This window comes from Larus michahellis, chromosome 3 (assembly GCF_964199755.1).
Source record: "Larus michahellis chromosome 3, bLarMic1.1, whole genome shotgun sequence".
In the NCBI taxonomy this organism is placed as follows: domain Eukaryota; kingdom Metazoa; phylum Chordata; class Aves; order Charadriiformes; family Laridae; genus Larus; species Larus michahellis.
The window spans coordinates 130807273-130828562 of record NC_133898.1 but is presented as its reverse complement, the minus strand read 5'-3'; the positions used below and the strand labels follow the sequence as shown (position 1 = coordinate 130828562).

General features: G+C 56.9%; 1 protein-coding gene across 3 annotated transcripts in view; it reads right to left on the bottom strand.

Moving 5' to 3' along the window:
• SCARA5 (scavenger receptor class A member 5) overlaps window positions 1-21290 on the bottom strand; it is a 39659-nt gene that overhangs the window by 10668 nt on the left and 7701 nt on the right. For all 3 annotated transcript variants that reach the window (XM_074578407.1, XM_074578406.1, XM_074578404.1), the window contains exons 4-6: window positions 13304-13978; window positions 7656-7736; window positions 5137-5235 (exon numbers count right to left, since the gene is read on the bottom strand). In XM_074578407.1, the coding sequence (XP_074434508.1) occupies window positions 5137-5235; window positions 7656-7736; window positions 13304-13978 (855 nt within the window). The remainder of the gene's footprint in view (window positions 1-5136; window positions 5236-7655; window positions 7737-13303; window positions 13979-21290) is intronic.

The following is a 21290-nucleotide window of genomic DNA, read 5'->3' as shown; positions in this document are numbered from 1 at the left end:
GTGGAAGATGTCCCTGCTCATGGAGGGGATTGGACTAGACGGCCTTTAAAGTCCCTTCAACCCAAACCATTCTGTGATTCGATGATTCTCTGGAGAGGCAGGGCTGGCAGAAGGCAGCGGAGCTGGTGGTGAGACCTCTCCAGCAGCCGGGAATGCCATGGTGGGAACCAGGGTCTCCTGGCACACGCAGAGCGAGATGCCCAGCAGCACTTCAAGGCCAGACGCTGCTCCCCCGGGAGCCCTGATGGGGGTGTCATTCGCCAACCGAGCACACCCAGGTCTCCAAAAAGCAATGGATGGGCTCAGCGTAAGGATGCTGAGCTGTTAAAAATGGGTCCAGGGGCTCCTGAGGAGCGGGAACTGGTTACGGATGGGAAAGGAGGAGCTGGTTGCTGGAGAAGAGAGTGAGGGCATCCCCATAAGAGACCCCGAGATCATCTATGGCCTGGGACAGTGACACCGTGCACGCCACCGTGCTCTCCGCGGGGTGGCTGGACCCATCCTGAGTGTTGCTGGGAACGGCCCATCATCGGAGCTGATGCTGCTTTGGGATGGGTTCGTGGCTCCAACCAAAAGTTCTGGGTGTGCTTCTCCTCCCCACCCCTGACCTGGGCTACCGCGTTTTCTGTTGGTTTGTCTTTAGTTTCATAAACGTCGGGCAGGGGAAAGAGCCTTTCAAAGAAAGAGGCACTTTATGGACCTTGCCAAGAGCTTCACAAGGGTTCTTTAAACACATCCCAAGCCCTCTGCCTTATCCTTCCCCACCCACCTTGGCTTTTCCCGTGCCATCCTCCAAGCCCCTTCATTTCCTTGCTCTCCTTTTCCTTCTTCTTTTCTCTTTTTCACTTCTTCCCGCCTCTCTTTTCTCCACAGCACCTCTCCGACGAGCAGAGAGGACAGCCCCTTCGGTGGCACAGCTTGCTGGCTTCACCCTGGGGTCAAGCGCAGCTCCCCGAGGTGTCAAGGCTGGGGATTGTCCCTACTGGGGACAAAGCCCCTGTGAGCTGGAAAGCAGAGAGTCTTGGGGCTGGGACAGTGCGACAAGTTCAGGAGAGCGACTTGCTGGCATCATCGCTGGTCCTACCAGGAGGTCCTGCCTGGTGCCTTCACCCAACGAGTGACAAGGTCTTCCTCAGCGTTTCCCACTGCGGGTGAATCAGCACAGCTCAGTCTGGTTTTTCTGGACTGTGCACACAATTTTGGCACAGACACTGTGACGAGCGATGCTCAGCCCTTCCCATGGCAGAAGCTTGGTCTCCACCGATGTTCTGCTCCTGGGCATCACCCCTTCTCCAAAAATCAGCGCTGCTGAGGGAGGCAGGGCACAGAACCCGCAGAGCTCGTGGGTGAGGACATCACTGGAAGAGGGCAGAGGGAGTTCCTGGGTCTGTAGGGTGAGGTGGACCACCATAGTCTTGAAGCAACCCATGGTCAGAAGATGCAAAACCTCCATCTTCAGAGGCAGAAACGTGCTCTGCCTTCAGCAACACTTCAGAAACCTCCTCCTTGCCTGGAGGTGGTGTTTAGGAAGGGGACTTCTCTTATTGCCCCGAATTTATCTATAGATTGGCAATCCCTACCTTGGCTCGTTTATTGCTGTTTCCTCCTGAACGTGTTCCCGGCATGACATTCCCCATGGAAGAGTGAAGAAGACCGATACACGTTCACTTTCCAGAATAATTTTCCCCATTTGGAAATGAGGAAAATAATACTCCACTGGGGCAATTTAGAGGGAAAATGCATCAAGGATAGGAAAATACCAACAAGTGAAAATACTCGGGACTCAGCTGTGGAGGGGAGAAGCCGTCCCTCGACCAGGACAGACCATCTCTATGAGATGGCTTGATCCGGGATTTTCGGTGAGGAGACTCACCCGCCCCAGATGCCCCCAGCCCCAGGACAGGCTGCATTTCCCAGGGAACAGATAGCTCTCCTGGGCTCAGAAGAAAGTCATTATAGATGTGTAAGACTAGTGCTGCAGAAAAACAGGCCTTTACTTAAAGCCCGGGCTTGGACCGTTGCCTGGCTCGGTGTCTGTTTCCTATAAATTTCAGAGAATCCCATAAACCGTAGAAATTCAGCGCTCGCTGCCAGCGCGGTTTGCTGTTTATTGGAGAAAGGGTTGGATCAAACCCCCTTATCTGAGCACCCCTGACCTCCGGGAGGTGGGAAATGGGGGCTGCGGTTTGGGGCTCTCGTCATAGGGGACGCACCCAAGCCCCAGAGGTGACCTCCATCCAGATGGGCCAGCAAGAAGAGGAGAAGGGAGGGACCCCTGTGCTGGTGATGGGCTCTGGTGGGACCTGGGGGTGGCCCATCCCACTGGTGGGAATATCCGATGGCTTTGCAACCACGGAGTCATTCTCATCCCAAACCAAGGACATCTCCAAGAAACGCACAAGGAAGGGGGTGCATCCAGGCCATGGCTGGTGAAGCCCTGGAGGCAACTTAACCTTCTTCAAGCCAAGAGGCCTCCTCAGATACAGGGATTACTCTACACCAGTGAAAGGATGATAGCTAGAAGCAAGGCACCACACGGCAAAGATCCGATGACCCTTTGGCACATCATCTGACCCATTGCCTCCCAAAACCAGGAGCAGAAGTACTTCATCTTCCCGGGCAAGGGGGCTTGAGATGCAGACCAGCTTTGGGGAAGGGTCACCGAGCTTGTGGGGCTTGATGCTCTACTACTGTAGCGTGGCCGTGGCTCTCCCCTGGAGGCAGGGGCTGCACTGGGGTGGTCTCCAGCACCTCCTGGGCTGGTGAGCACTGGAGGAAGTCTTCATCCTCAGTGTTGTGTCTCCAGGGAGCTCCTTGCTGGAGCTGTGACGCCCACTACAGGGTCTGTTAACACATCTCAGCACCAACCCAGCAGAGCAGCTGTTAACATCTCTGTCTTAAGGACGGAATCGTGATGCAGGAGCCCATCAACCTCCTCCCTCCAGAAAGGAAACGTCTCCCAGCAATGCATTTTGCAAAACAAATCTGGCATCAGGGCTTGGTCCTCTGCTGAAGCTCAATTCAACTGGCCCAGGCTCCTTGGGATAATTTGCTCGTCTAATGAGTACTTGGCACCGGCCAGTGAGAAAAGCCCACTTTCCTCTGCTCCGGGGAAGGAAAGGAAACCGCGGCCCTGAAGCGTGTTGTGGTTTTGGTTGGCGGAGCTCGGTGTTTGATGCACCGCCAGGAACATCTCGGCGCCAACGTCTCCCTTGCGTTAGCACCCGTCCCCGCAGCGCTCGCGCCTTGGCGAGGCTGGTGCCAGGGAGGTATCCAGGGGGTCGGTTTGACCTCCCGCAGCATCAGGCCAGGCATTTTCACCCTGCAGCTCCGATAACGTCCCGCACCCCCACAACATGATACTGCGATCCCACAGGACAGAGTTACCTCCAAAAAACTCAAGAGGCAGCACTGGAACGCAAGCAGGAAATGCTGGCTTCTTTATTCTTGCAGCATTTATTCCGTATTCTGTGCCCCTCTGCCGTGGTGGAAGAATGGAGACTTGTCCCAGCCACACCAGCCCAGAAACCCTGGGCTTCCAGTTAGGTGGGATGGGGAGATGGAAACAGCACCCAGCAACGTTCTTCAAGACTACACAGCACTACATAAATGTCATCTAACCAGCCACATGGCCTGGAGAGCCACCTCCAGCAGCTGACAGGCCCCAGGAGCTCAGCTTGTGCCCGGACTGGGGTGACTGGGAGAGCAGTGGGATGAGGAGAACCATCGTGTGAGTAGGGTGGGTGATGACAGCAGTGATGGCTCAAGGGAAAAAGGACCAGACAGGCACTAAACCCTGCAGGAGACCTTCTTGCCTTGGGCTGCAGCTCTGGGAGGTTCACGCTGCTCCCTCGCTACAGAAGGAGGCCACTGGCAGCATCTCATCTCCTGCTTCTCCTTTCTACCTGGACTTAAAGCTTCCTGGGGCTGCACTGGGAGGTGGATGGCGTGTCCCTAGGAAAGGTCCTTCTCCTAAAGACACCATGAAGTGGAGAAGGGATGGAAGATGTGCTCCTAGACTAAAAGGGGCTTTCTGGTGGCATGCAAAGTACGGGAGATGGCCACCACTGTGGCCACCACACGTGAAGGTCGGGCCACCAGACACAACGTGGGGGTCTCACCCCAACCCCTGTCCCTGGCAATGACCAGCATTTTGGAGGACATACAGGAAAACTGGACACCAACTCTGGCCGGTTTGCCAGCTTGATGCCAAGTTTGCAGATAGAGGATAGAGAGGACATTCAGAAAAGTATGTTTTCCTTCAACTTTCTCACATGAAATTCACCCAAGGAGACAAATTGTAAGACGAATAACACAGCATCACCCACCCACAGGGCTCCGGGCATTTTCCAGACCCAGACACCGGTCTGTGGCCATGGCCCCAGGTCCTGTTGGCCAGCGTGGCCACGTCCCAGGTCAACACCACGCAGAAGCATGAAATGAGGGGAAGGCACCGCTTTGGCCACCTTCGGCTCTGCCCAGGGTGGTGTCCCTTCCTTGGGCTGGGCTCTTCCTGCCTCCCCCTGCCCACAAGGCATTTTGAGGCAGAAAGAGCACATTTTGGGATTATCCATCCCATTTTAGGTTGGAGCACGGAACGTCTTTTAAAAGGTCTCCTGGGACAGATCTGTCCTGCTAAATAGGTGCGTGGCCACTTCCTACACCCACGGCTTCTCCCTGCTCTTAGCCGGGGTGTGGTGAGGCGCTGCAAAACCACAGCGAGCCAGAAAAGGTCAGCAGAAGACAAACACAAGGCTATTCCTAAAACCCAAGCGTGGGAGGGCAGCCCGGCAGGTCCTCATGGGGCCCTGGTGAGGGCAGAACCCTCCTGCATGGCAGGAGCATCACATACCCAACAGTGTCGCCCTTCTCCCTCCGGCCCCTGGACTCTCTCCACCGCTGTGCCTTGGTGGAAAGGTCTCGGTGCAGAGGTTCTCCATGTGCACACTCCCAGTTCAGTAAGATTTCCTCTCCCGGCAGGAGCTCCAGGTCCCTGGTTTGGGACCCACCACCCTCGCACCCATGACCAGTGTCTCTGCCCCTCATCCCAGTGGTCTCCAGAGCCAGTTTGCTGCCCAACAAGCCCAGCCAGATCCCATGAGCCACCCCGGAGCATGCACAGAGGCTGGTCCTTACCTTTGAATCCCCGCATCCCCACTGGACCTGGAGGGCCAAGGTCTCCTTGGTCCCCTTTCAAGCCACGTGGTCCTGGTGGTCCTCTCTCCCCGGGTAGCCCTGGAGCAAGGATAAAAGAGGCAAAATGACCCTGTTGCAGCAGAGACCTACAAAAACCAGATGTGCACACACACACACACACACACACATCCTGCTTGCCAGCAGACGTGCCAGGTGGTCTCTGGTTCTTCGCCAGGAGACAGGGACCATCAGGAGACACCCAAGAGTCCATCCCATCCTCTCCTTCTGCACCCATCCCTGGATACAGGACGGATTTATCCCAGAGATGGGCAGGTGCTAATGCAGCTCTGAGCATCTTAAGGCTCAAATTAAGGTACCTGGGCTCCAAAGCTGGAGACCAAGGTGGAAGAGCAAGGAGCCAGGGTGGAGCAGAGACCCCAAGGAGACACGAGGTGCCCCACATGAGCTGTGGGTCCCTTGTGTCCATGCACGCTGGCCAGGTGGGTTTGATATTTATTGGAGAAGGGTTTGGATGAAACCTCCTTATCTGAGCACCCCTGACCTCCAGGAGGTGGGAAATGGGGGATGTGGTTTGGGAGCTTGGGCTGCCTTCAGAGGGGACACATCCAAGCCCCAGAAGTCACCTCGGTCCATGCGGACCAGCAAGGAGAGGTGGATGGAGAGACCCCTGTGATGGTGATGGGCTCTGGTGGGACCTGGAGGTGGTCCCACCAGACTGACCCAGCAGACTCAGCCCAAGTCTAAGCCTGGGCTGGATCCAAAGCTCCTGGGGGAGAAGCCCTTCAGATGGAGCTCCTCCAGCACCCAAACTCAGCCCCCGCCTGGCACGATGCTGCCCACCTCCCCTGCGCGTGCTGGGGGAGCCCTGAATTCCCTCGGCACTGCGCCTTCCGCCCCTCCTGGGCTGGGCTTTTCCAAACTTAGTCAATATTTTCCTCTGGTTTAAGAGGGGGGAAAAAAAAGCTGCCAGGAGGAATTTGGGCGCCAGCTCCAGTGGGCATGGTCTGGGGCTTAACCCTTTCCCTCCTGCGCCCGGCCAACACCTCGCCTCCCTCCCAGGGGAGATGCTGCAGCGTGTCAGGGCCTGGCTGTGGCTTTGGGCAGAGGAGCTGGGGTAGAGGCAGGATGGCAGATTCGCTCTGCGAAACGGGATTTACCAGGGATGCTTTACAGTGCCTGACCCCGACTTTCTCATACCCAAAGGGCCGGTGCTGTGACCACATCCAGAAAAGCACCAGAGAAAGCGAGACAGAGAAAGACCTAAAAATAGCGGCCATTTCGGCAACTCTTCCCGAAGGTGAAGCCTCCAGAAATTGTTTTGTTTTTCTGTTTAAATAAAATATAAAAAAAAAAAAAAAAAAAAAAAAAAGGAAAGAAGCCAGACGATACATTTCTGATGCTTGTTACACCCAAGAAAAACAGCCATGAATCTGTCAACGCAAAAAAATATAGCCGTCGGTGAAACGAGCACGGGCAGCCAGCGCTGAGAAGGGCTTTCAGAGAGCGATCGCGTTTCCAGGCTGGCTCTGCCTGACTTGGCCGGTCCCGCCGCCCGCCGGGGAGCTGGGGGAAAGGGGGTACCAAAATCTGAGGTTTTAAGCCCAGCCCGGGCTCAGCAGCTGTGCTGAACCCCCCCTTGCTCTGACACTGATGGTCCTACGTGGGTCTTGTCTTCAGCAAGTTGAGGTGAATCCAGGGCTGGACGCCCTGGGTGGAGAAGGAGGACCATGCCCCAGGCAGGACGGATCCTGTCACCTCAACAAGGAAGAGCTTCGTGGAGACAGAAACCCCCAAAAAGTCCTCACCAGCGGGGATCCTCATCACCTCCGTAGTTGGATGCAAAGCCAATTATTTTTAGGTTTGGCTTAAAATTAGAAACAGGCTCCAGCCGCGTCCTGTTCTCAGGGGGGTGGTGGTGGGATTTCCGTTCTTTATTTAATTGGATTTCTCTTAAAAACAATGGTTGGAATTAAGGAGGGGGGGAAAAAATGGCATTCTTGACATCAAAAAAAAAAAATGTCCTATGGAAAGCCTCAGAGCCGCAGCCGGTGGCCAAGTCCCCTCTGCCAGGCTGGAGGGTCCCCACGCCGTGTCCCCATGTGCCGCAGGGGGTGTGCGGGCAGCGGGGCCAGCCCCGGTGCCTGGTAAGGGCTTGGGTTTAGAGCCACCACCACCTGGTGGTGGCCAGGTCCTGCATGAACCTGGGCTGGGTGGCTGAGTCAAAGGAGCCTGGGGGAACATCAACCTGCAGGTGATGGACCCTCGAAGCTCTCGCTCTCCCGGGGCCAGCTGGGAGAGGAGAGAGACTTTTTGCCCCTTTTTGTACTCTGGCAGGAGATGGGGCTGCGGGTTAATCCTGTTGCTCTCCAAGACTTGTGCCTAGCCAGCGAGGTCCCAAGGGACAGGTCGGGGAGTCACCAGGAGGTGTCCCGTTGACTCTATGGACTTTGGGTGAAGGCTTGCAGGGTTACGGGCGCCATGGATGTGCCGTTTCTTACCTCGCAGGCCAGGCAGGCCGGGAAGACCAGGTTCACCCTCCATCCCCTCATTGCCTTGGTCTCCTTTGGGTCCTGGTGGCCCTGAAACACAACAGGTATTGGAGTGCGGCCATCGCACCCCGGCTTTGCAGTAGGTGCATCAGTGCATGCACTCACCCACCCTTCACTGGCCATTATCGTTCCTCAGCTCTCCAGGAACCTCTAATAAACACAGAACCCTATGGACAGGAGCAAAATGACAGCGAGGGAGCTTGCCAGCAGCCTTCTTCCATGATCTATGGATTTTAAAGGCCAAACACGACTCCATCAACCCGCCTCGCGTGCCAGAAAACTTCACCTTGCAGCTCCCGCGGTTCCACCTTGAGCGTGACTCTATGGGAAATTCCAGTCTCCTGGAATTTCCTTTTGACCCCAGGTTGTGACCTCTCCGATGAATTAAGGTTAAGAAAAAAGAAAAACCAAAAGAAAAGGAATGCATTTTGGAAATAATGAGAAGAACCTTGAGGAGGGGATTTGCATCACTGATCTCATCAGGAGCGGGCCATCGGTGATCGCCTTTCGGTGTGAACTCTCGTGAGCGAGCAGAAAGTCCAACCCAATAATAGAGTTCTATTCCTCAGCCTGCAAAGGGCCAAGTCTGCAAAGCTGAAAACAATTATGAGCTAAATCAGTTGGAAGAAAGAATTTGAACAGGAAAAAAAAAAAAAAAAGAAAAAACAAGGAAAAGACTCGTGGGATGACAGATAATAGGGCACAGAGAGGCCTGGAGGGGTCATTTGGCCTTTGTCCTACCAAGGCAGGGCGATAATTGGAAACTGTTAAACACCGTTTTCCTAGAAACCCCAAAAGCCATAATGTCTCAGTTGTGCAGAAAGCAAACAAGCAGCCAGGGCTGAAGGCGACGTGGTAATGCGAAAGGATCAGGGGGGATGTTTAGCAGCTCTAATGAATGAGTAAGTCGGATCTGCAAATATTATGCAGAAATTAGCGGGTTCCTGAGCAGAGGAACTGCAGCAAGCTCAGGAAACGTCCCGAGCTGGAGATGGTCAGGGGCTGGGAGAGTAGCCGTGGCTGCCCCATCCCTGGAGGGGTTCAAGGCCAGGTTGGCCGGGGCTTGGAGCAAGCTGGGCTGGTGGGAGGTGTCCCTGCCCAGGGCAGGGGGTGGCATTGGATGATGCTTACGGTCCCTTCCCACCCAAACCAGTCTGTGATTCTCTGATTTTATGAAATATGGGTCGCCTTGGGTTCCCTCTTCCCTAGGTGATGAACATCTCTGGGCTCTGAGAGAATGTGGGGTTGAACGCTGAGGACATGTCCCCTGTTCTCGGTGGGCAAAACAAAAGGATGCAAAGAACAATGGACAGCTGGGAGAGCTGAGTACAATGAGGAGGCATTTTTGGGTGGGAACAAGAGGAACCACGCACAGCAGGGACGCTGCCTGGCCCTGGATGGGAGAAGCAGGATCCTCCGTGACGCATGGGTATGACGTGGGTATGTTTAGGCTGCCCTGTATCACCCAACCCCTTCAGAAATAAAGAACTAATGGAGAATGTCCAGCGACGTTCAAGAGCTGCTGCAGAGGGGCAGGGACCAGGCAACGTGTGTGTGGTACGAAGGTGCCGGGACGGCTGGTGAAAGAGTTTTCGTTCCCATAGCATTAATTATAGAATCACAGAATGGTTTGGGTGGGAAGGGACCTTTAAAGACCATCTAGTCCAATCCCCTGCCACGAGCAGGGACATCTTCAACTGGACCAGGTTGCTCAAAGCCCCATCAAAGCATCCACCACCTCTCTGGGAAACCTGGACCAGGGTCTCACCACCCTCAGCGTAAAACTACACGTTCCTAAATTCGCTTACTTGCCTGCTGGAGTTTGAAAAACTGAAGAGACGGGCAAATAAATAAGCAATAGGAAGCACGTGATCGCATAAATAGACGGTGTTAAGTAACAGCCGTCAATTTTCAGTGCCCCAAAAGAGCAAGAGGGAGGTCAAGCCATGTCAGTTCGTTGAAGTGGAATGACGTGGGTATGTTTAGGCCGCCCTGTATCACCCAACCCCTTCAGAAATAAAGAACTAATGGAGAATGTGGAAGTAAAGAATTAAAATAAGCCGACGCCATTAATTTCAGCCTACAGAAAACAAAGCCTGCCAGAAATCCGTGGCTTTATAGAGGCTATGGTGAGTTTGATGGGTAGCAGTGGGAGTGTCAAGGCAAAAGGGGTTTTTCTACCACCATATCTCCTGCCCCAAGGTCCCAGGTGTCCCAGGATGCGGATGACCCAGCCGTGCTCCGGGGTTCGGGTCAAGTTCTTCCCTCCCCTGCTGCCCCCCAGCGCGGCAAAGGTTTGGCTGCTGCAAACCACTTGCTTAAACAAAACAGAGGCTCTTCCACCGCGAGCAAGACTCAAAGCAACCCTTGGAAACATCTGTGGTGGGAGCCACCGAGGAAAGGTCTCCCGTTTCATCCCTTTGTCTTTGCCCCAAGCATCCTCTCCGAGGGGAAGGGGTCCCACACCAACGGCACCGGAGCAAAACTACTGCTGACACGAGATGTCTGGTTTCCCCCATGCCGGCTCCAGCATGGCTCGGTTGAGGTCCCCTGTGTGGGGGCAGGTCCGACAACTTCCATCTGCTCTGGTTTTATGGGCACACTGGGAAATAACCCACACTACGGCCCCACCTCAGTTTTGTTAACCCTGGAAGGGACATAGGAGCTGCCTGCTCGGGGCACCTCTTGGTGGGATGGGGGTTGGAGCTGCCCTTCCCCCTTAAAATCAGCTGCTACAGTGCAGTCCCCCAGGCCTCTGCCACCACCTCGTCTCATCTCGTCTCATCTCATCTCATCACATCACATCACATCTCACCTCATCTCCATCTCCACCTCCATCTCCATCTCCATCTCCACCTCCATCTCCACCTCTTTCTCCATCTCCATCTCCACCTCTATCTCCATCTCCACCTCTTTCTCCATCTCCATCTCCACCTCTATCTCCATCTCCACCTTTCTCCTTCTCCATCTCCACCTCTATCTCCATCTCCACCTTTCTCCTTCTCCATCTCCACCTCTATCTCCATCTCCACCTCCACCTCTATCTCCATCTCCACCTCCACCTCCACCTCCATCTCATCTACCATCTCAGAAAACCATCCCACAGGACATCTGGGAGGTCAAGGGCATGGACAGGCTAAGAAGGGAACTAAGTTTCATGGAAGATGACCATGTCCAACAGACAATCTCACCTGCTCGGTAAGAGCTGGAGGCTGGGAGAACACAGCCAGAGAAGAGACATGTTGTCCCTTATTCCCTTTCCCTAATGCCTGGGGTTAGAAACGGGGCTCAGGATCCCTGGGCTGATCCTGTTTGCTGGCTCCTAGGTTTTGGCATTCATCCTTCAGAGCTATTCCCACAGTAGTGAGCCCCGTGGTCCATCAGCCACCCAAATATCTCCTCTTGGCTACATCCAGGCAGCCCCATGAGCAGAGATAGTCCCATCCCCAGGGAGAGCTGGTGGGATGGGACATGGGGAGCAGCTGGGGTGGAGAACGGAGGAGAGCTGGGAGGGGTGGTTGGGAGAGGCTGAGCAGCACTGCGGACACCCTGCCAAATGGGTCCCCACCCCACAAGTGGTTGAGGTTTTGCACTCAGGAAAGAAAACCCCAGCCCAGATGCACCCCTCCTTCACCCTCCTGCCTGCCCAGGGCAGGGCTGCTCACTACTGCACCAGCGGAGGAGGAAAACCCTCCCAAACTATCGGGATGAGGACTTTTCATGACATGCACGGATCTGATGGCCAGATGGGACCGTTGCAATCACCCCGCCAGCCCTGCTGCGAGCCAGCACATCCCACCCAGTGAGTCGTGGCAGTGGATCCCAGGCATCCTCCCTCCTGGTGACACCCTTACTTAAGAGCCAGAGCCCCTCTGCGCTGCAAGGCCAAGCCCTCTCCAAGACACGCGAGCTGCTTGGAGACGAGCCTAGGGACCTCCCCATGCCGCCATCAACAGCAAACAGCCTCAAAAGCCAGAGACCAGGGTAGTAGAGGTCTTGAGGGGAGGAAAACGCAGCCCCAAGCTGGCAGCCCTGCATCTCCCCGGACTGGCTCTGCTGGTCCAATTCCAGCTGGGAGCACGGCGGATTCATCCGAGGACATTTGGAGCCAGGATAAAGCTAGCCGGGCACGAGGCTCCTAAAATTATCCAGCCCCAGGGTCCCTCGCTGCTGCCAGAGAGTGGGGAGGGCGGAGGGATGGGGAGAGAGGGAGGTGGGGGCTGCCAGGAATGTGTCAGAGCAGCGGCTGATAAATCAGGTGCCGGCACGTTGGGATGGGATTTGTTTTGTTTTCGGCTCATGTTAATTGGAGTAACATGGTGCATGGACATCAGGCGCCCTGGCGGTCCCCTTCCTCGGTGGCTTCATCCAAGAGAGGGTGACATCCTCCCCACGGCAGTGGGGGGAAGAGAGGGCAATGGGGGTGGTTGGGAAGCTGTGAAAACCTCAAAGCAGCGGGTGCAACGTGGTCCCAGCAGCCCCAAACTGGGCATCAGGAGCCAACGTCCCCCATGGGCCAAGGAAATGAACCCAATGAGCTGCTGGTACCCAAGAGTGGTGGTTGACCTGGACGGAGACATGTAGCTGCTGCGTTTCAGACCACATCTGTCCCCTCCCAGCTCTGCAGGTGGCCAGAGGGAGCAAGTGCCTCGGCGTCAGCTGCTTCCTTCCCCATCTGGTATTTCAGCTGGAAGCACCAGAAATAAAGCTCCGCTTGGAGTTAGGGGTTTCGTAGCAGAGGAACAGCCCATTCCACCTCCATAGGTGCGACTCAACAGCATAGAAGTGGGGCAGCAACTGGCCCCCAACCTCTCGCTCTGCCCCCAAGAGCTTGCACTGGGTTCTTCTGTGTTTCTCCATGTTTTTTCCCCTCCTGTGGCCAGTTCATTCGTTTGGGACTGCACAAGCCACCCTGGCCCAGGTTGTCCAGAGAGGTGGTGGATGTCCCATCCCTGGAAACATCCCAGGCCAGGTTGGACGGGGCTCTGAGAAACCTGGTCTAGTTGAAGATGTCCCTGCCCATGGCAGGGGGTTGGACTAGATGGCCTTTGAAGGTCCCTTCCCACACAAACCACTCTGTGAGTCCATGATCCTATGATTTGGGAGGATGGTAAAGGAGGAGAAGACAGGAGGAGGGAAATGGAGTAAAGGAGATGTAGGGTAAAGCAAGTGGAGCGATCAGTGATGACTGAGGGTAGCTGCTGGGCAGCCCTTTGCTTGATCACTGCAGTACGAAGCAGGACAAAACCCCACCGTCTGCCGCACTGTCTGGCTCACTTTCATGACCAGGAGGGACCTGGCAGAGTTTTCCCTGGCATCGTTGAGGGAACCTTGGGAGCTTTCTTCCTAACATGCATGGGGGAGCATTTGGAGGGTCCCAACTACGCAGAGTCCAACGTGATGGAGATGCCTGAACACTGCGGACACCTAAACAGCAGAGTCTGATGGATTTGATGCACCCTGAGACATCCCCACAGGACATCCCCATGCCACGGGGACCATTTCCACCACCCCCAAAGCACCGAGAACACACTTCTCCTCACCATCAGGTGTCATGCACCAGCAAGGGAGCTGTTTACAAGAGGTTTTCAGCTTACCCCGTATCACGGAGATGTTCTTCAGCGCAATGGAGTGCTCCCAGTCCTTCAGCCGCAGGTCCTCCGTCACGTTGTTGAGGATGGCCAGCTCATGCTTCAGCTGCTCCTCCATGGCTATGTGGATGAGCCGCATCTGCCGGGCATCTTCAGTGGCGTTGCTGATCAGGACCTGCAGATCCTGGATGCGGGTATGGTGGATGTTCACGTCGTAGGAGAAGGTCCTGTTCATGGTGTCCACGGCCCCGCTCACGGCCGTCACCTGGTCGCTCAGGCTCTCCACCCTGCTGCCCAGGTGGCTCAGGAGGTGGTCGTGGTGCTGCAGCAGCAGCCGGCTGCTGTTGCCTTCCACAGAGAGCTTGTACATCTCCTGCTGAGCCGTGTCACTCTGCTGGGTCAAACTGTCCCACAGGTTGGACACTGCCTTGTCGGTTTGGCTGGCCTGGGTCTGCAGGCTCCAGAGAAGCCCTTCCAGCTTCTGCAGTGACCCCGTCATGAGGAACAAGGAGTCCGAGTGGTTCTGCAGGAGGTCCTGCAGCCTCCAGATGTGATCCAGCACGTCCCCCTTCAGAGGTAGGTGCAGCAGCTTCACCTGCATGTCCCGAAAGCTCTCGTTGAGGTGGTTGACGTTCCCCATCAGTGCCTTCAGGTCCTCAGGAGATGTCTGTGGCCTGGACACTGCAAGGGATGGAGAGGAGGAGGCATCAGAAACCACCCCATGGAGGTGGGGACCCTCCTGAGAGGCACAACCCCATGTCCTCCCAAGAAGCGCTTGGACATCCCCCTCTTTCTTGGTGCTTGGAGGTGAAAGCCCTACCTCAAACCCCATCCCATCAGGCCCTCTTTGGCCCCATGGTTTTCTCCATGGTTGGAGAAGGAGGTTGGATGCTGAAGGGCTGGAGAAGAAGGCACCTCGCTCAGGAAGGACCACAAAGGCTCCCAGCAGCTCTGGGCTTTGGGGTGGCTCTGGGCTTTGCCAGATGGGTCACGATGCTACAAAGCTCTGCCCTGTGGCTTCGCCTTCGGTCAGAGGACTGGCTGCTACCAGCATCCGCTTCCCTTTCCTAAAAACAGACCTTAAAAACTGCTTCTTTCCCCGCCGAGGTTTTAATTTTCATTTTAACAGTCAGGTTTCCCTTCTGGCCGCTGATCCTGGGCCTGAGCTCAGCCCCTTGCTCTATAATGAAGACCATCAGGCGGGTTCGGCAGGTCTCCACGGCTCGGGGTGCGGTTTGCTGTCAGCCTCCAAGCACCACGTCCCGCATCCCGGGGCTGCCAGGTCTCTTCCCTTGGGAAGGAAGGAGGGAGGAAACCCCTCCTGACTCAAGAGCATCCTCATCCTGCATCCCGGGGCTGCCAGGGCTCTTCCTGAGGGAGGAAACCCATCCTGACTCAAGAGCATCCTCATCCCGCATCCCAGGGCTGCCAGGGCTCTTCCCGAGGGAGGAAACCCACCCCTGGCTCGGGAGTATCCTCATCCCGCATCCCGGGGCTGCCAGGGCTCTTCCTGAGGGAGGGAAGGAGGGAGGAAACCCATCCTGACTCAAGAGCATCCTCACCCCGCATCCCAGGGCTGCCAGGGCTCTTCCTGAGGGAGGAAACCCACCCCTGGCTTGGGAGTATCCTCATCCCACATCCCAGAGCTTTTCCTGAGGGAATAAACCCCTCCTGGCTTGGGAGCATCTGAATCCCACATCCTGGCGCTGCCAGGACTCTTCCCAAGGGAGTAAACCCACCCCAGATCATGAGCATCCTCATCCCGCATCCCGGGGTTGCCAGGGCTCTTCCCGAGGGAGGAAACCTACCTTGGATCGGGAGCATCCTCATCCCACATCCCGGGGCTGCCATGGCCCTTACCGAGGGAGGAAACCCATCCCGGGATGCTCGGGAGCATCCTTCACCCCCTGCCTCCTCATCCCCAGTGGGACACAGCTCCTGGCCATCCAGGCACCCACCCCAACCCCCTCCTGGCCTCGCACCAGCTCCCAGAGCACCAAGACGGGATTCGGAGAGGGAACCTGAAAATTTGGGGAGGAACCTCTGGCTCTCAGCGGCTCCCAGCACTGCTCCAGCAACCCCCTGCCCAACAAGCCCCATAGCCCGATCCTGGACCCCATCACCCTGCGACATGCCTTGGCGCACCCCAAAAACGCTGATCCCGGCAGGGGATAACGTCTTCTCCCCCCATCTTGCATCGACACTGCAGCCCGGGGGTGGGGGGCTCAAAGCCAAACCCGCACAAATAATGAGATTTTTTTTTTTCTTTTTTTTTTTTAAAGAAAAATAATAAATAATCCGTATTGTTCTTTAAGCTGCGGTGGGGCTTTGGCTGGCGCGGGAGCGGCCTGGCAGCTCACCCCCTCATTTCCACGGAGGAGAGACCGAGCGAAGGCATTTGGTTCGAATTAAAACCGCGGGAGTAAGGAGAGGGCGAGAGCAGCCGAGCACACGCGAGGGCTCGGGGCCACCCGCCGCGGCAGCGCTGAGGGACCCGGGGGGACGTGGAGGGGACAGGGGGGATCCGCCATGCCCAGAGAGGGGACTTTGGGAGCACCGTGGGGCGAGCAGCCGCCCCCCAGCTCTGCCATGGGCTGGCGAGTGCCGTCACGGATTTGCTGAGCATCTTCCAGGCACCGAACGCAACTTTCCTCCATTAATTAGCCCCCGTTAATTAATCCCGCTGCTGGATTATCCCAGCTTCCCAGGCTGGGCTGCAGCGTGCCAGCTCGGAGCTCTCCTCCTGGGGCACGAGGATGCTGTTTGGTCCCCTCTGCACGTCCCTGCTTGTCACCTGCATCCCTGCAGGGGGGACATCTCAACACCACCGGTCATCGCCCGTCCCTGCCACCAGGGACCATCTCGGGGGGAGCCTTTGCCTGTGGGGGTTCACAGCGGGGAAAGCAACCAAGCGGCGTGCCCGAGGCCACCCGGAGAGGGGACAAGTGGCAAGGAAAGACCTTGGGAAAAAAGCTATAGGGCTGGTGATGGGGTGCTGCCTGTGCCCCGGGCGACCAAAGCAGCTCCGTCACATCTTTCTGGACCCAGGGTGGCCGCCATGGCTGCGGAGACAACCACGGCTTCCAAGGGGATAAGCAACCCCGTGCGGCCAGTGCAAGGAGAAATAACCCCAACACCAGGTCCTGCGGGGGCCGAGGGCTGGGAAGCCCCCGCCTTGCACCCGTGGTGAGCTACAAAGCCAGTGGAGTTCCCCAAATTCCCGTAAACCGCTTCCAACAACCAGCCGGGATCCCGGTGGCTCTCCCCTGCCCAGCTCTGGCACTGCAGCCCCCAAGCCTGGAGTGAGCCAGGCTGCTCCAGAGCATCCCACAGCCAAAAACCACGTTGGGAACCTTCCAAGCAGCAACACCTCCAGCACGGGAGGGCTGGCAGCAGCTCTCCTGCATCCCACATCTCCTACATCCCAAATCTCCTGCCTCCCACATTGCCTGCCTCATAGAATCCCAGAATCCCAGACCGGCAGGGGTTGGAAGGGACCTCTGGAGATCATCCCGTCCAACCCCCGGCCACAGCAGGGTCACCCAGAGCAGGTGGCACAGGAACGCGTCCAGGCGGGGTTGGAATGTCTCCAGAGACGGAGACTCCCCCACCTCTCTGGGCAGCCTGTGCCAGGGCTCTGCCACCCTCACAGCAAAGAAGTTCCTCCTCATGTTGAGATGGAACTTCCCATGGTCAAGTTTGTGCCCGTTACCTCTTGTCCTGTCCCCGGGCACCACTGAGAAGAGCCTGGCCCCATCCTCCTGACACCCCCCTTTCAGTATTTACAAGCGTTGATAAGGTCCCCCCTCAGCCGTCTTTTTTCCAGACTGAAAAGACCCAAATCCCTCAGCCTTTCCTCATCAGAGAGATGTTCCAGTCCCCTCAGCACCTCGGTAGCCCTTTGCTGTCCCCTCCCCAGCAGTTCCCTGTCCTTCTGGACCCGGGGAGCCCAGAACTGGCCCCAGTGCTCCAGCTGTGGCCTCCCCAGGGCAGAGCAGAGGGGGAGGATGACCTCCCTCCACCTGCTGGCCACACTCTTCTTGATGCCCCCCAGGATGCCATTGGCCTTCTTGGCCACGAGGCCCCATTGCTGACCCATGGGCATTCTGTTGTCCACCAGGACTCTCAGGTCTAAGCCTCCCAGCTCTCCTGCATCCCAAATCTCCTGCATCCCAAACCTCCTGCCTCCCAGCTCTCCTGCATCCTACTTTCTACGTGCCTGTCAGATGGACTCATCCTGCTGCAAGGCAGAGGCAGGAACATCGCCGAGCTGCAGGCCACAGCACACACACGAATGCACGCAGCGCGCACGCGCACACACACACCCACACCCACACACACACACCTTCCCCCGCCCACACAAAGAGATTCCTCTGTTATCAGCTCCGACCAGCCCCCGCACACCACGAGGAACCACCCAAGACCTGCCATGAAGCCCCTCATGGACTTACTGCACGTGTGCCAAGGTGCTGGGAATAGGGAAATGAGTTCTGGAAATGAATATGGATGTCAGTTCTGGAAATGGAAGGAATACGGCACTGAGTGCTGGGAAATGTAAGGACCACGCACATCCCGTATGGATAGAAGTCTCTGTGAGTCTTGCATTGGGTGGCCACGTGAGGCGGGGAGATCCCCCACGTCCCCGGCGCCAGATAAAAGAACGGCTGCTTCTTAGGACTACATTGGGGTTAAGAAGTTCGCTCCCGATTTCGGTGACACAACCTTCTCTTGCAGGACACAAATGGGCACAAACTTGACCATGGGAAGTTCCATCTCAACATGAGGAGGAACTTCTTTGCTGTGAGGGTGGCAGAGCCCTGGCACAGGCTGCCCAGAGAGGTGGGGGAGTCTCCGTCTCTGGAGACAGTCCAACCCCACCTGGACGCGTTCCTGTGCCACCTGCTCTGGGTGACCCTGCTCTGGCCGGGGGTTGGACGGGATGATCTCCAGAGGTCCCTTCCAACACCGTCCAGTCTGTGATCCCGTGACACTTCGGTTTGGTCTCCAAGCTGGAAGCGCTGCTGGCAATTTGGATCTGGGGTATTCCCACCAGCTCCCCTGGGCTTCCATGAGGAAGTGGGGCAGACACTGAGCCTGACCTTCACCACGCGACTGGATGCACAATGGCAATGGGGCTGGACATCCCAAACCTCCAGCCCAAATATCATAGAATAGAATCACGGAATGGTTTGGGTGGGAAGGGACCTTCAAAGGCCATCGAGTCCAACCCCCTGCCCTGGGCAGGGACATCTTCAACTAGAGGAGGTCACTCAGAGCCCAGCGTCCTACAGCCCCAGTCCTACACGGGAGCATCTCCAGAATTTCCGAAAGGATGGAAACCAAGCCCTGGGCTGGAAAAACAGCTGCAGGAGAAGGGTATGGGGAAGGATGGGCAGGATGGGACGGTGGGGAGCAGCCAACACTCAGCTCCAGCATCAGCCTTGGGGCTTATCAGCCATGGGGATGCGGGTCCCGCTGCCGGTAACTTTTTGGCAGCTCAGGTTTGCCCCGTGTCCCAGGGAGACACCAGCTGCAGGCACAGACCTGCTCTGGAGTGAGGGACCAGGAGCTGATGGGGGGGTCTGTGATCCATGGGGCTGGGTCTGTCGCCTTCGTCTCCACCAGCATCCTTGAGTTTTGGGGCTACAACTCCTGAAACGGAAGGTGCTCCTTTCCTTGGGCGCTTCTGCCTGGAAACCTGGCCGGCTCTCAACGCAAATATGAGCACGGAGATGGGGCGCAGGTGGGATGCCCATCCCGATGACCGGTTCAGATGCCCACACAAAACCACCTGGGCTCATTAGCCGCGTCCTAACGAGCCCTGCCTGGCCTCCCGCTGCTCAGGGCTGGGCACCCGGGTGTGGGGCCAGGTGGGGGATTCGGGTTCAAACACCAAAGTGCATGCAGGCAGCTGGGATTTAACCCAAAACCTTGCAAAAAAGGCGAGATCGAAGTCCTAATTTTGGGTTAGGTGCTTTTTTGGGGGGGGATGAGGGGGGAGTCAGGGATGGGGAGAAAGGGAGCATGAGTCTCCAGGAGCCAGAAAACTGCTGCCAGGCTTGCGAGGGAGGATATGAAAAGCAGGCTGGGCTGAAACCACGCCGGCTCCGTTGCCGAAAACATCCTGTTTCCGCAGCTCCGAGGTGGTTGACAGTATTTTTAGCAGTTTACTCATTTTCTAACCCATTTCCACGGAGTCGCCAGGACACCTGCCCAAGGCGGCTTCCAAACGATGCCTTGGGGGACCTGCTTTGCCAAAACCACCAGGTCCACGTGCTGGGGACACCAGGAGGTGTTTGGCGGGGGGGAGGTATCTCCATGGGGGAATTTACCTCCTGGGAAGCACCGTGGGGCGTGCAAGTGTGTGTTTGCACGCTCGCGCAGGTTTCTGTGCATGTTTGCAGGCATATGTCCTTCCCAGGGAGGCTTTTGGGGAATTTCCCTCCTTTTCCGTGGGCAGGATGGGAAGCCGGTGGAGCATCCCCGCTCCGTGCTGCCGGGTGGAGGGGTGCTGGCAGCGCAGGGCATGGCCCAAGGGGCAGGGTTGCCCCTTGCCCAGGCAGCGTGGGGAGAGCTGGAATTTGGGGAGCAGGTGGGGTATCGCAGCTCCGCATCCCTCTCCAAAGAGCATCAGGTCTGGAGATGAGCCGGACACCCCATGGTCATTTGCTCCGGGTGGAATGGTGTCTGCTCCAGGTGGGACCTGCTCCGAGCAGGGTCCTCACCACGGACGTAGGAGGGCAGGGATGGCATCCAACGGTGATGTTCCTCTTACAGCATCGCGGCCAGCTCTTCCCAGCCCAAGGAGCAGGTGAGAACAAGGCTACTTCTGAGGGACCCCTTCTGAGGGACGCTGGGCAGAAGGTCTCAGCTCTGACACGCTGCTCTCTGGTCTCCAGTAGCACAAAGTGGGATTTTCCATGGGAAAACCAAGCCACCACCATTAAGGATGCCCACGAATACCCAGTCCTGGACCAAGGTGGTCTTGGACCAGTCCTGGTTGGTCCTGGATGGTCCGAGGACCATCAGCTCCAACATCAAGGTTTCAGCCGCAGACACCTGAAGCTGAGGAGCATCAGGGTTGTCTCCCTGGGCTCCATGTGGCTCCCAGCTGGATGGGGTCTCCTCCCCGTGTCCCCAGCCACAAGACCACCCTGTGCCTGTGGTTTTCCTTGGCGTGATAAGGCCGCTCCGGGCACCGGCGGTTGGCACGGCTGGCTCCAGCACTTGAGTCAGCCACATCCAAATCCCAGAGGCTTGGCTCGAAGTTCAACACACGCAGAGAGCAATAACGATAGAGATGATTTTTTCCTCTTCATTTTGCCCTTCCCCCCCCAAGATTGCGGTCCACAGCTCAGGGGGGTAAGGTGGTTTTACTGGGATCGAGCTGGAATCCTGCCCGTCACGGGAATCTCCCAGAGGTGGGGTTTTGCGGGTGCCCGTGGAGCCTCCAGTTCTCCCCGATGCCGTAACGTTATTGCTGTTGCTGGAGCTGCTTTGGGGCGAGCAGCTGTAGCTCAGCCCCGGACAAAAACCCCGTCCCGAGCTCTTTGCACAATTCATGGCATCCCTCGCTCAGGCTTTCGCGGGCCAACAACAACATTCGAACAATGTCATGCAAGAAATAAGTGGGAGAGGCTTCAAAATTCCAGCGAAACCTTCTCTGTCCCTTCCCTAGCCCTGAAAAAAAAAAAAACCCAAACCCTAAACCCACCCTTTGCAAAAAAAAAAGAAAACGGGGCTGCCTGCAGCAGGCGAGGCACCGAAAATCACCCCCGAAGGGATGGCGCGGGGGCAGCTGGGGGCGATTTGGGGCTGGAAAAGGGGGTCCCCAGATCCACCCCCCTCCCCCCCCACAGATGCTGGGGTTAAAGCTGGGAAGGAGGTGGGTGGGAAGCGAGGAGCTGGTCCTTGGTGGTGGCATTTCCCACCCGCTGCCACCCATCCAACGCCCCCCCTGACCCCGCAGAGCCCCACATGGGGGTGGGATGGG